We start from the raw sequence: 14,357 nt of genomic DNA on the forward strand, positions 1-14,357 counted from the left end.
ATAAAGAATTAAAAGTTGAGCATCCCCTATTGGCTGTACAGTGATTACAAACCATGGATAAAGGAACACATTCCTTAAGGCAGTGCCTTGGTACATTGTGTAAGATCTGGAAATGGATCCCAATGCCTGTGGCCAAGGTAATCTCCCACAGATGATTTTAAAAAAACAGAAAATGCTGGAGAAACTCAGCAGGTCAGGCAGCATCTGTGAAGAGAGAAACAGAGTTAACGTTTCAGGTCGATGACCTTTCGTCAGGACTGGCAAAAAGCAGGAAATGGAACAGATTTTTAAGCAAGTGTAGTGGCTGATTGTTGGTTATGAACTCAAACGGGATCTGCTGCAAGCTTTGGAATGAGTTCTGTACTTTCACTCCCTCCTCCCAGGTCTGTGATTTTTAATATTCCATTGATCCTTTATCCAGCTTGCTGATCCTCACTCTTTGTTTCTCTTAATTTTTTTAAATATATAATATTTTAGACATTCAGACATTCACAGACACATAACGAGAGACTTGCATTTATATAGCACTTTGCACGACCACCGGACGTCCCAAATCACTTTTGAAGTGTGGTCACTGTTGCATTGTAGGAAAAAGGCAGCCAATTTGCACACAGCAATGTGTTAATGACCAGATAATCTGTTTGTCATGTTGATTGAGGTATAAATATTGGCCAGGACACCGGGGATAACTCCCCTGCTCTTCTCCGAAATAGTGCCATGGGATCTTTTACGTCCACCTGAGAGAGCAGACGGGGCCTCGGTTTAACGTCTCTTCTGAATGGCATCTCCGACAGTGCAGCACTCCCTCAGCACTGCACTGGAGTGTCAGCCTAGCTTTTTGTGCTCAAGTCTCTGGACTTGAACCCACAAAATATATATATTTGGTATCTATAAAAAATGTAAAATTAAAAGAGAAACAAAGTGAGGATCAGCGAGTTGGATAAAGAATCAATGTCATTCTGAGAAAATGCTATTCTTAGCCATTCAGGCATCCCTCACACTTACACAATACAGGTACTTGTCCAGTCTTGGTTAGTTCTGAGAAAATCATGTTTTTATTTTGTCCTGGTTTAACAAGTGCTGCTCCTCTTTGTGGATTAGCCTGATGAGGGCTTGCTCCTGCATCAACAGGGATCAGCCTGATGAAAGCTTGGCACTGTAGCATTTTCTAATCCCTAGCATTTCATAATATTTTTATATATACACAGACAAAGGTACACATCTGTTTAAAAATATATATATATTTTATATAGTACCTTCTTATGCCATCAGGCTATCCCAAAGAGCTTCACAGCTAATGAATTATTGTCGAAATGCAGTCACTTGTGCAATTAAGTGAAGAATATACATAACGATCAGAGACCAGGCTCTAGTACAAAGGCAGAATATAATTAGAACGAGAAACCTCAGTAGACCCTTGTTGCTGCTGCTGTGTCCAGTATTTTGGGGAAGGGGTGGGAAATAGTACTCCCTGGGTGAGACCTTAATTTATCACTCAGACCCAGTAAGTTCAATGTTTCAATACTTGTTAAAGAGAGAAAGTTCCTGATATCCTGAGGGTTGCAGGGAGGTCTTTTGTGCAGTCCTCTTCTGGCTGCCAGATGGGTAATCAGCTAGACTAAACATGAATACATGCACAGTGGTGAAAATACTTGGAATGACTAATGTTGATCAAGAAACCAGGGTCAATTCCTGCTAGAATACATTAGGAGTGTTTTACCAGATCTAGGACGTTGAGATAAAGTAACATGGCTTCCTCTTCATTTCAAGGTAACATAGTGCTAGAGGTGTTAGAATCCATAATCTGAATTAGAAGAGAGTTTTTCTAACTGTGTCTCCATGTCACAATCTGTCCAATTGTTAAATTTGTATCGACTCACCTAGTCAGACTTCACAGCCCAGGAGTCTCAAAATGGCAGAACTAAGACAAAATTTTAAAAACTCAAACTTACAAAGAATCTTAGTCCATCATTCTGGTGCTGTGCTGGATCATTCTGGTCAGAATCAATCTCCCCTCCCCTCTGGAAGAAGTGCTGATGTCTTGTCAATATCAAATTTAATTTGCTGCATATTCGCCCAGTTCCAACCCCATATATATCCTTTTGTTGCATCCAAAATCTCATCTCTTTAAAATTTGTGTATTAATAACCGCATTTCAGATATCTCTTTTTAAATTAGACTATGAAATTCAGGTAGCCATTTCTGAGGCCCTGTGTCGAATGACTGATAAGAAGACGAGAGAGACTCTTATTTATAAATGGTTTGATGAACCTAATGCAAATGCTTTCAAAGAAATCAAAGATTCTGAATTTGAAACTGTAAGTATGCTAACTTCATACATTTAATCTTTGCATCAATTTTTAAGAAGGATTTTGACAACATAACTGGGGGGGGGAAAAACTATGGGGTCGATTTTCCTGGAGCTGTCAGGCGGGGTTTCAGGCATGTGGGGGTGGGGGGGGGGGGGGGGAAATCCCGAATTCTGGGGTCCCGACACCATCCCGCCCAAAACCCCGCTCCATGCAAGTTTCAGAGACGGCGGGTACCCGCCCCGCACTGGGACCTGCCAACCCCAGGCCGGAAGGGATTAGTGCCAATTAACTGTCTGTTAACAGGCAGTTCACAGGCAGTTTTTAGCCTAATCCCTATTTTGAGGGGTGTCGTGTGGGATTCCCGACGGCTCCAAACCACACCAGGTTAGAAGGAGTTGGAGGGGTCGCGATGTCAGTGTTCAGGTGAGTGATGGGTGCATGAGTGCAAAGGTAAGTGTGTTTGGTGCGTCTAAAGTGTGTAAAGAACTTTTACTTACCTGTACTTGCCTTAACAGCCTTTCTTCCTGTAGGCGTCTGGAGCGCATCACTCAGCCGGAACTTAAAGCTGAATGGCTGCGATCTGTGAAAAGTGACAGCTTTGAGTGCTGCTGAGAGTTCTAACTGAGTCTGTGCAGGAGGACTCATGTTAGAACTCAGACTGTCAGTGTTTGGCAGCTTCAAACAGCTGTGAAACACTGATATTTCATCTGTCAAGAACTCTTGACAGATGAAATTGCAGTCTGTGACGTCACCTGTTGCCAGGTGGCCCTTAATTGGCCTGCTGAGCCCGCTGGGCGGGCTCAACAAGGTCAATCAAGGGAAAATCGTGCGGATTGGCCAGACGTCGATGTAGGCGGGTCTAAAACCCGAAAGTTGTAGTCTCGCCGCCTTCCTGACAGCTTCGGGAAAATCGACCCCTATATTTCTACTGCTTAGTGAGTCAGTATCTAGAAGGCAACATTTGTGCTATAAACTCTATGATATTGCGATGTGTTGGTAGCTGAAGTCATTGGTTATAAATTGCAATGAGAAATATTTAAATTCCACATATGAGAATTGGATGTGCAGAGATGTTGCCTGATTTAAGGTTGAATAAATCAGGATTTCATACAAGTGGTGAATTTTGAAGCTGAGGTTCATGTTCTTCCAGTTTATTTGCATATCTTTGGAATTCTTAGCTGAAAAGGGATGTGGTTTGATGAGACTTTTTAATGAGAAAGCTGGTATTGGGGCAGAAAGATTTGATATTGCAACAACTATAACGGCTGCTGAAATCCTCACCCATGCCTTTTTTTTACCTCTAGACATGACTATTCCAGCGCTCTCCTGGCTGGCTTCCCGTCTTCCACCCTCCATAAACTGGAGCTAATCCAGAACTCTGCTTCCTGTATTCTAACTTGCACCAAGTCCTGTTCACCCATCACTCCTGTGTTCGCTGACCTACATTGGCAGTGCCTTGCTTTTAAAATTCTCATCCTTGTTTTCAAATCCCTCCATGGTCTTGCCCCTCCCTATCTCTGTAACCTTCTCCAGCCCTACAACTCTTTCAGAGCTCTGCATTCCTCCAATTCTGGCCTCTTGTGCGTCCCCAATTTTAATTGCTCCAACGTTGGCGGCCGTGCCTTCAGCTGCCTAGGTCCTAAGCTCTGGAATTCCCTCCCTGGACCGCTCCACCTCTTCCTCCTTTTTTTAAGATGCTCCTTAAAACCTACCTCTTTAACCAAGCTTTTGGTCATCTCTCCTGATATCTCCTTCCGTGGCTCAGGACAACGTTCCTGTGAAGCGCCTTGGGACGTTTTACTAAGTCAAAGGTGCTATATAAATGTAAGTTGTTGTAACAAAGTATTGAGCATTGCACAGGTAAATTATTTACTTCAGAACTTGTACTTCCGTGGGCAAGGTAAGTGGGGATAAAATTGCTGAGCAGATGGGGCCTGAAGAGTGAAAGTTAATCTTTAGATGTGTCTTAATTCACAGCAGCAGATTATTCCACTTGCCTTTGGAATGGTGTCTGTCTCCAATCTAGAGTTGAGAGAGGTTTAAGGTTACACGGCAGTTATAGAGTTATGAGCTGTCCATGTAAAATGTGTAGACACAAGGGATTAGGACTACTGCTTGTATGCTGGATAAACATGACCACAAGAACGGCCTGTTTCTGTATTAAAATTCCTATGTATGTAATCTGAATTGGGTGTTTTTTTGTGTATTAGAAGCCGCATAATCAAGTGTGTGCTTTTTTTTTAAAAAAGAGATGAGTTCAGCCCCAATTCAGGGCCAACAAGGTGATCACAGGGCATCTGTTTCATTACTGCCATGTCTAGCTCCTCCTGTTGCTCGGTAATCTAATGCTGGTGATTTTACGTTGTGCTGTATGTAGGCAATTAAAATGCTCTCTTTGGATGCAAGTGAGTCTGGTCACATTGGTCTCCCCAGGTTGAAAGAAAGATATTAGCCATTGTGACCTTTAACTTTACACTTGTTTCTGATTAGCAGTTATCCATGTTCCTGCTGCCTTTTGAAACTGTTCCCTAAAGATCATTTTGGTACATATAAATATTTTTTTTTATTTTGAAGGACTGCAGAAAATTTCTCAACAAATTAAATAAAAGTCTTTGTAATAAAAGAAGGTAGGATCCTCTTTTGCATTTGAAAACTTTTAAACACATAACTGTGCTGAATGTACATTTTAATTAATGTGTAAACTTTGGTCTTCCTTATGGTGGACTACAGAATGAACACCTGGTCAACTCAACTAGAATCAGTGCAGCGAGGGTGTTTACTTTTTAAATTCTATTAAATCCAGTTTGCATTGACTAAAGTTTAGCTTTGTTTAATGAGGGTGTTTGAGCTGTTTGCTGTGATACATGGGCAGCAACAACCCGGGTGAATTGTCTGTCCACATACTTTCCACTATAGGGAAGTCCAAGACCTCTGCTCCCCCTATTCTTGCTCCCCATATTCATCCCCTCCTGAAAGTAGTACAATTAAGATGAGGAGCTTACCATATGTGGAGCTGTGCACAAGCCTGCAGGCAACACACTCTGCACAGCATTTTAAAGCAAACGTATATTGCGCCACCCAAAACTTGATTGTTCAACTGTATTCAGTGTTTTGCATGGATACACAAGCATTGCACTAAATGCAACTACACAGAAAATATTTTTTTGCCAATATGTGATGGTTGTACGAATTCCTGTTTAAAGATGAGTAACAATGCAGCACGTCATCTGAGCTGATGTCTACAGTACTCACTTTCTTGTATTTAAAGAAATATTCCAGAGTATGCTTCTACAAATATTAATGTTTGAGGCGGCTGGTTTCGTGCCATTTCATAAACTATCATGCTCAAAGATGGTGTTTGGGCATTTGGCTGTGGTTCTCAGTACCCCACTTGCTACTGATTCTCTGAAAGAAATGAGAAGTGTTGTGAGGAGCTGAACTTGAGCACTAAACCACCATATAAGATATGGATACCCAGTCTCGAGCAGTATGGGGGGGACCAGATCAGAAGGTTACTCGGCAAGTGGTTTCAAAAATTCTGACCAGTTACTTTCAGAGTACTTTTGTTGACCAATAGGTTCATTTTGAAAACTGTTCTACTGCAGAACAATATATACCCAGGACTGGCTATGGCAACAATCTGAGGTTCGGATGATCTGGCACCAGAGATTGTTATTAGTGAACAGATGAATACTTTCACACTGGACTCGAGGTAGAAGGGTGACTGAGATGTTATCCACATACTCTGTCTTCGACGTGAGTGTCCTCAACTCCATCCCGCAGCATGCTACCCGCCACTATCTCCGCACAACCCCAGCCCAGCATGAGGTTGAAAAGGCCATCCAACAACTGAAGAACAAGAAGGCCTCAGGAGCAGATGGAATCCCTGCCAAGGCGCTAAAGCATAGCGGAGAAGCACTACTGGCGCGAATTCATGAACTCATTTCCCTTATCTGGAAGGAGGAGAGCATGCCAGGGGATCTGAGATGCCGTAATTATGACCATATTCAAGAAAGGTGACCAGTCCGATTGCGGTAATTAGAGGCGTTTCCCTGCTGTCTGCCACAGGGAAAGTCATCGCAAGAATCCTCCTCAATCGCCTTCTCTCTGGCTGAAGAGCTCTTCCCAGAGTTGCAATGCAGATTCCGCCCACTAAGGGGCACAACGGACATGATCTTCACGCGCCAATTACAAGAGAAATGCAGGGAACAGTGCCAACCGCTGTACATGGCCGCCTTTTACCTCACAAAGGCCTTTGACACTCAACCGGTAGGGATTATGGAGTGTCCTCCTCAAATTCGGCTGCCCTCAAAAGTTTGTCACCATCCTCCGCCTGCTTCACGACGACATGCAAGCCGTGATCCTGACCAACGGTTGCACCACAGACCCAATTCATGTACGGACCGGGGTCAAGCAAGGCTGTGTCATCGCACCAACGCTCTTCTCGATCTTCCTTGCGGCAATGCTTCATCTCACCCTCAGTAAGCTCCCCACTGGAGTGGAGCTAATTTACAGAACAAAGTGGAAACTGTTCAACCTCTATCGCCTCCAGTCCAGATCCAAGGTTGCCCCTTCCTCTGTCGTCGAATTACAGTATGCAGATGACGTTTGCGTCTGCACACGCTCGGAGGTCGAACTCCAAACCATCGTTAACACCTTCACCGAAGCGTACGAGAGATGGGCCTTACACTAAACATCCGTAAGACAAAGGTCCTCTACCAACCTGCCCCCGCCACACAGTACTGCCCCCCCCCCCCCCCCCAATTCTCAAAATCCATGATAAGGCTTTGGACAACGTGGACCACTTTCCATACCTCGGGAGCCTACTGTTAACAAGGGCAGATGTCGATGCCGAAGTCCAACACCGCCTTCAGTGTGCCAGTGCAGCCTTCGGTCACCTGAGGAAGAGCGTGTTTGAAGACCAGGACCTCAAACCCGGCACCAAGCTCATGGTCTACAGAGTAGTAGTAATACCCACCCTCCTGTATGCCTCAGAGACATGGACCATGTACAGCAGGCACCTCAAAGCACTGTGTTCTCGCTCAGGCCAACATCCCCAGCATCGAAGCTTTGACCACGCTCGATCAGCTCCGATGGACAGGCCACATCGTCTGCGTGCCCGATACAAGACTCCCAAAACAAGCGCTCTACTTGGAACTCTGACATGGCAAGAGAGCCCCAGATGGGCAGAGGAAACGCTTCAAGGACACCCTCAAAGCCTCCTTGTGCAACATCCCCACCGACACCTGGGAATCCCTGGCCCAAGACCGTACAAAGTGGAGGAGAAGCATCCGGGAAGGCGCCGAATACCTCCGAGTCTCTTCGCCGGGAGCAAACGGAAACAGTGGAAGGAGCGCACGTCAACCCAAGCAACCCACCCACCCGCCCCTTCAACCACTGTCTACCCCACCTGTGACAGACTGTAGGTCCCGCATTGGACTCAGTCACCTGAGAGCTTTTTAATGTGGAAGCAAGTCATCTTCGGTTGCGAGGGACTGCCTAAGATGAGACACAAGTTACGAACCGATGTTACAAACATACAAGGTAGTTGGAAAATTACAATTAACTACTGGGGTTTAGAGAGAGTCAGTCGGTTGAATTGGAATATACTAGATTAATTTAAGAACCAAGTTGTCAAGGGTGAAATCAAGTGTGCTGAAGAATTGTCTTCATCTGAACCAATCCTGTAACGAGACCAGTGACTACAACAACTTTCCTTTCATAATATATAGTGGTATTTGTTGAGAAGGGTGCCATTCCTTTTTCTCAGTTTTACACTGTCTTCCACCCCTCCCCCACACACCACCGCCCTCAAAATAAAAGCTGTTGAGGCTACGTTAATTGCAAATTTCAAAACTGAGTGATAGATTTTTGGTAGGCAAGGGTATTCAGCATTACGGAACCAAGGCATGTAGATGGAGTTAAGATAAAGATCAGCTGGGAGGGAGTGGCCCTGGGAGCCCTCAACAATGACTCCGGACCCCATGAAGTCTCATGGCATCAGGTCAAACTTGGGCAAGGAAACCTCCTGCTGATTGCCACCTACCACCCTCCCTCAACAAATGAATCAGTACTCCTTCATGTTGAACACCACTTGGAGGAAAGACTGAGGGCAGCAAGGGCACAGAATGTACTCTGGGTGGGGAATTCAATATCCATCACCAAGACTGGATCAGTAGCACCATTACTGACCAAACTGGCCAAGCCCAGAAGGATATAGCTGCCAGACTCGGCCTGTGGCAGGTGGTGAGAGAATCAAAGAGAGACTTACCTTTTATATAGTGCTTTTCACAACCACCGGACATCCCAAAGCGCTTTACAGCCAATGAAGTACTTTTGCAGTGTAGTCATTTGAAATGTAGGAAAAGTGGCAACCAAATTGCGCACAGCAAGCTCCCACAAACAGCAATGTGTTTTAGTGATGTTGATTGAGGGATAAATATTGGCCAGGACACCAGGGATAACTCCCCTGCTCTTCTTCGAAATAGTGCCATGGGATCTTTTATGTTCACCTGAGAGCAGACTGTTTAACGTCTCCTCCAAAAGATGGCACCTCCGACAGTGCAGCACTCCCTCAGTACTGCACTGGAATGTCAACTTAAATTTTAGTGCTCAAGTCCCTGGAGTGGGACTTGAACCCACAAACTTCTGACTCCAAGGCGAGGGTGCTACCAGCTGAACCACAGCTAACACTGGTGACACTAATATGAGGGACAAACCTACTTGACCTCGTCCTCACCAATCTACCTGTCGCAGATGCATCTGTCCATTACAGTATTGGTAGGAGTGATCAATTGTCTCTACACAGTCCTTGTGGAGATAAAGACCCATCTTCACACTGGGGGGCACACACTATCATATTGTATGGCCCTACCATCATGCTAAATGGGATGGATTCAGAACCGACTAACCATCGAGGCGCTGTGGGCCATCGGCAGCAGCAGAATTGTATTCCACCACAAACTGTAACCTCATGGCCCAGTATATCCCTCACTCTACCATTACCATCAAGCCAGACAACACAGCCTAGTTCGAAGGAGTGCAGAAGAGCATGCCAGAAGCAGCACCAGGCATACCTTAAAATGAGGTGCCAACCTAGGGAACATGCATGCTTAACAGTGGAAGCTGCATGCTATAGACAGAGCCAAGCAATTCCACAAACAACGGATCAGATCAAAGCTCTGCAGTCCTACCGCATCCAGTCATGAATGGTGTTGGACAATTAAACAACTAACAGGAGGAGGAGGCTCCATGAGCATCCCCATCCTCAATGTTGGCGGAGCCAGTACGTGAGTGCAAAAGACAAGGTTGATCGTTTACAACCATTTTCAGCCAGAAGTGCCGAATGGATGATACATATTGGTCTCCTCCTGAGGTCCCCACCATCACAGATGCCAGTCTACAGCCAATTTGATTTACTCCATGTGATATGCATTCCATGTGATGAGAAACCGCTGAGTCGAAGCATGGACAAAAAAGCTGAATTCCAGAGGTGAGAGTGACTGCCCTTGACATCATGGCAGCATTTGACTGAGTGTGGCATCAAGGAGCCCTAGATTAATTGAATATAATGCGAATCGGGGGGAAACTCTCCACTGGCTGCAGTCATACCTAGCACAAAGGATGATGGTTGTGGTTGTTGAAGACCAATCATCTCAGCCCCAGGGCTTCGCTGCAGGAGTTCCTCAGGGTAATGTCCAAGGCCTAACCATCTTCAGCTGCTTCATTAACGACCTTCCCTCCATCATAAGGTCAGAAGTGGGGATGTTCACTGATGATTTCAGTGTTCAGTTCCATTTGCAACTCCTCAGATAATGAAGCAATCCGTGCCTGCATGTAGCAAGACCTTGACAACATTCAGGCTTGGGCTGGTAAGTGGCAGGTAACATTCGCGCCACACAAATGCCGGGAAATGACTTATCTCCAACAGGAGTCTAACCTCCGCCCCTTGACATTCAACAGCATTACCATCATTGAATCCCCCACCATCAACATCCTGGGGGTCACTGTCTACAAGTGCAGGTCAGAGGCTGGGTATTTGGGTAGTGACTCTCCTCCTGACTTCCCCAGATCTTTTTCACCATCTACAAGGCACAAGTAAGGAGTGCGATGGAATACTTTCCACTTGCCTGGAATGAATGCAGCTGCAACAACACTCAAGAAGCTCAACACCATTCAAGACAAAGCAGCCCGCTTGATTAGCACCCCATCCACGACCTTAAACCTTCCCCCTCTCCTCCACCAGCGTACCGTGGCTGCAGTGTGTACCATCTACAAGATGCCCTACAACAACTCGCCAAGGCTTCTTCGGCAGCACCTTCCAAACCCGCGACCTCTACCACCTAGAAGGACAAGGGCAGCAGGCACATTGGATCACCACCACCTCCAAGTTCCCCTCCAAGTCACACACCATCCTGACTTGGGAATATATAGAAACATAGAACATAGAAAAATAGGAGCAGGAGTAGGCCATTTGGCCCTTCGAGCCTGCTCCGCCATTCAATATGATCATGGCTGATCCTCTATCTTAATACCATATTCCCGCTCTACCCCATCCCCATGCCTTTTGTCTAGAATTGCCATTATTTCCCTACCTAAAGCACAGAGTACTTGCCAGTGATGCCCACATCCCGTGAATGAATAAAAGAAAGCCATGATCTCATTGAATGGCCTTCTGCTGTTCCCATGCATTAACAACGTAAATATAACCTTCACATATTGTTTAATTGATTAGCATGAACATTTCGTCTTAAAATCCCTTCTGAGTTTGATGTACATAGCTTTTCTGTCTATTTTAAATTGTGATTTTATTCACTTAATGTTTCATCTGGTTTTGCAGAGTTTACACCTATCCATGTAATTCAGCATTCCTTGATCTGAATGAGGTAAGGAGGTTTCAGTTTCTTTAAATAATTTGGTGGTGTTCGAATTATGCCAAAAATATATTATTCCTTTTTTAAAAAAAAACTGTTTTTGTTGGGTGTCATTAGTGTTTGTGTACATGGATATGTGCACTGGCACCTATGTTTCAAATTTCCAAGTTTTTTGATGATTTGAAAATTTGTTTAGCACAAAATTCCCAGTTTTGTTGTCGTATTTAAGTTAATTTGACATGTTTTAGGCGCTTTTGTACTCTATGCCTCTATTTATGAAGCCCAGGATCCCGTATGCTTTTTTAATCGCTTTCTCAACCTTCAACAATTTGTGCACATATGCCCCCCAGGCCTTTCTGTTCTGCTAGAATCGTACCCATTAGTTTATATTGCCTCTCCTCATTCTTAGTCATAGAGTTATACAGCACAGAAAGAAGCCCTTCAGTCCATTGTGTCCGCGCCGGCCATCAAGCCCTGTCTATTCTAATCCCATTTTCCAGCACTTGGTCCGTAGCCGTGTATGCTATGGCGTTTCAAGTGCTCATCTAAATACTTCTTGAATGTTGAGGGTTCCTGCCTCTACCACCCTTTCAGGCAGAGAGTTCCAGATTCCAACTACTCTGGGTGAAAAAGTTTTTCCTCAAATCCCCTCTAAACCTCCTGCCCCTTACCTTGAAACTATGCCCCCCTGGTTATTGACCCCTCTACTAAGGGAAAAAGTTCCTTTCTATCTACCCTATCTATGCCCCTCATAATTTTGTACACCTCAATCAGTTACCCCCTCAGCCTTCTCTGCTGTAAGGAAAACAACTCCAGCCTGTCCAGTCTCTCTTCATAGCTGAAGCGCTCCAGCCCAGGTAACAGGTGAATCTCCTCTGCATCCTCTCCAATGCAATCACATCCCTCCTATAGTGTGGTGACCAGAACTGCATGCAGTATTCCAGCTAGCGTTTTGTACAGCTCCATCATAATCTCCCTGCTCTTATATTCTATGCCTCAGCTAATGAAGGCAGGTATCCCATATGCCTTTTTAACCACCTTATCTACCTGTCCCACTGCCTTCAGGGATCTATGTACATGCACACCAAGGTTCCTCTGTCCTTCCTAGGGTCCTACCATTCATTGTTTATTCCCTTGCCTTGTTTGTCCTCCCAAAATGCATCACCTCACACTTTTCATGGTTAAGTTCCATTTGCCACTGTTCTGCCCATCTGACCAACCCGTCTATATCATCCTGTAGCCTGAGGTTTACCACGCCACCAATTTTCATGTCATCGGCGACCTTACTGATCATGCCTCCTACATTCATATCTAAATCATTAATGTACACTACAAACAGCAAAGGACCCAGCACCGATCCCTGCGGTACACCACTGGACACAGGCTTCCAGTCACACACATTCTCCTGGGCATATGTGCCATTGTGGCACATAAATGTCAAAAGAAAGAGAAAATTGTGGAGTAAGTGACTCCATATTTTCCTGCGACTTTTGCACCACTCCGTTGTTGCCCTCGCCAAAAACAGTTTAAAGATAATTATCATTAGCACTGCCCCCATTCAAATCAATGGTGGTCGCAATTTTCCTGCATTTAAGCCAGCTGAAAAAATAATGGCACTGGTGGCCTGGCAGCATCATGATTTACTGCATCAAGATTGGCTTGGAAAACAGAGAGCCAAAATCAAGTTGTATTCCACAGTGTTGTTTATCATTTACTCTGAAATTTGTTGCAATAATTTTGTGATGGTGATTATCCTGGAAACGTTTCGCCTCCATCAAATTACAAAGGATCCGAAGCAGTTACTAGTTTGTTTATTTAGTCGGGTGTATACAGTGCAGTTTCCTTCCATGGTAAAGTAAAAGCATAAATATTTTTGGAAGCAGCCTTACCATGTTAACAGGATTGTAATTTCTCGCAAAAGAATACTGCTTTCTGCAGTCCTTGGTGTCTGGTATTGGTTGACTTGATGTGAACAGGGGCAACATGGGCCAATGTTCAAATGTGCCTCGTTCAAACTCCAGTTGTTTAATCTTTACGACAGTAATAAATTAACAACTATAATCTTTGAGTAACCACTTCCTGCAACTGGGATTTTCAAATCTATTGGGCCAGAAATTACTGTAAAAGTAACGGTGAGGCCGACGGTGCTGACTGTTTAATACGCAAATCAAACGGCAATTTCAGGCAACTCGCGATGCACAGTTAAATGTGAAAATCTGGAAGTTGCTGTCCGAGCTGCACCCCTCCTCCATAAGCTGCGCGAAAAGGCATCTCGCTGTCTGACTCCCCACTTAAATGTATTGAATGGCATGAGGTTCCTGTACTTGCATGGTAGATGCAGACTAAATTCACCGTAGAATGTTGGGGCTTGTCCGTTTCAGTCTAATACCCCTTTTAATGGCGTGATACATCTTAATTACTACAAATCAACCAACGTCCCTGCTACTGAAAATTAACTCTTGTGTGGATTCTCATTCCTTCAGATTTTAATTGTTGAAAATTTAAAATTAATAATTTTTTAAAAAACTTTTTTTCCCCCTTCTCAATCCAATCTTTCTTTCCCTATCTTTACTTCACTTTCTGTAAATGATTTGACATTGAATTCTAACTGACAACTCCTGGTTCAGACATTGTGCTGTTCATTCATAATACTTCAATCTGATTGGTTAAGACACAGAGTTGCTTGCCCTGTTGACACAGGTCCCAGATGCCCTGCCATTTTGGATCTCTAACTTCAGCAACTTCCAGTGCAAAAATCTCTGAAATTAAATGGGCATGGGCTGTTCGTTTGCCGGCTACAGTAATTTCTGGCCCAATATTGCCACACCATGGGCTGGATTTTTCCAACCTCGGTAGGCAACGCCTGTGGCATGTGGGAACACCACATCTGTCTCGATCCCGGCCTCCAACAAGATTTTCCATTGATTAGGCTTGTTAAGCCCGCCCTGTGAGGTTCCTGGCCAATTAATAGGAAGCGGGTCCGATTATGTCATTTGATGACGCGTCATCAGCCGGTTTCCTTAAAGGGACCATGTCCACAATCATTTTGACAGTTGTGCTGTCTGTGTTCTACAGTATTGAGGTGCTGCAAACACTGACAAGCACTGCACAAAGGTGCACGGCTGCACCCAGGCTCTCCCATCACTCCCTCCATATGCTTATGGAAGGAGTC

General features: G+C 44.6%; 1 protein-coding gene across 3 annotated transcripts in view; it reads left to right on the plus strand.

Moving 5' to 3' along the window:
• The window catches only part of sycp2l (synaptonemal complex protein 2-like), a 291,748-nt gene that overhangs the window by 65,161 nt on the left and 212,230 nt on the right, over nt 1–14,357 (plus strand). For all 3 annotated transcript variants that reach the window (XM_085988796.1, XM_085988797.1, XM_085988798.1), the window contains 3 exons: nt 2,179–2,318; nt 4,887–4,939; nt 11,152–11,197. In XM_085988796.1, coding sequence (XP_085844922.1) covers nt 2,179–2,318; nt 4,887–4,939; nt 11,152–11,197 — 239 coding nt within the window. The remainder of the gene's footprint in view (nt 1–2,178; nt 2,319–4,886; nt 4,940–11,151; nt 11,198–14,357) is intronic.

The sequence above is a fragment of the Somniosus microcephalus genome, chromosome 5, assembly GCF_052327205.1.
Source record: "Somniosus microcephalus isolate GS21.2 chromosome 5, FLI_Smic_1.0, whole genome shotgun sequence".
Taxonomy (NCBI): domain Eukaryota; kingdom Metazoa; phylum Chordata; class Chondrichthyes; order Squaliformes; family Somniosidae; genus Somniosus; species Somniosus microcephalus.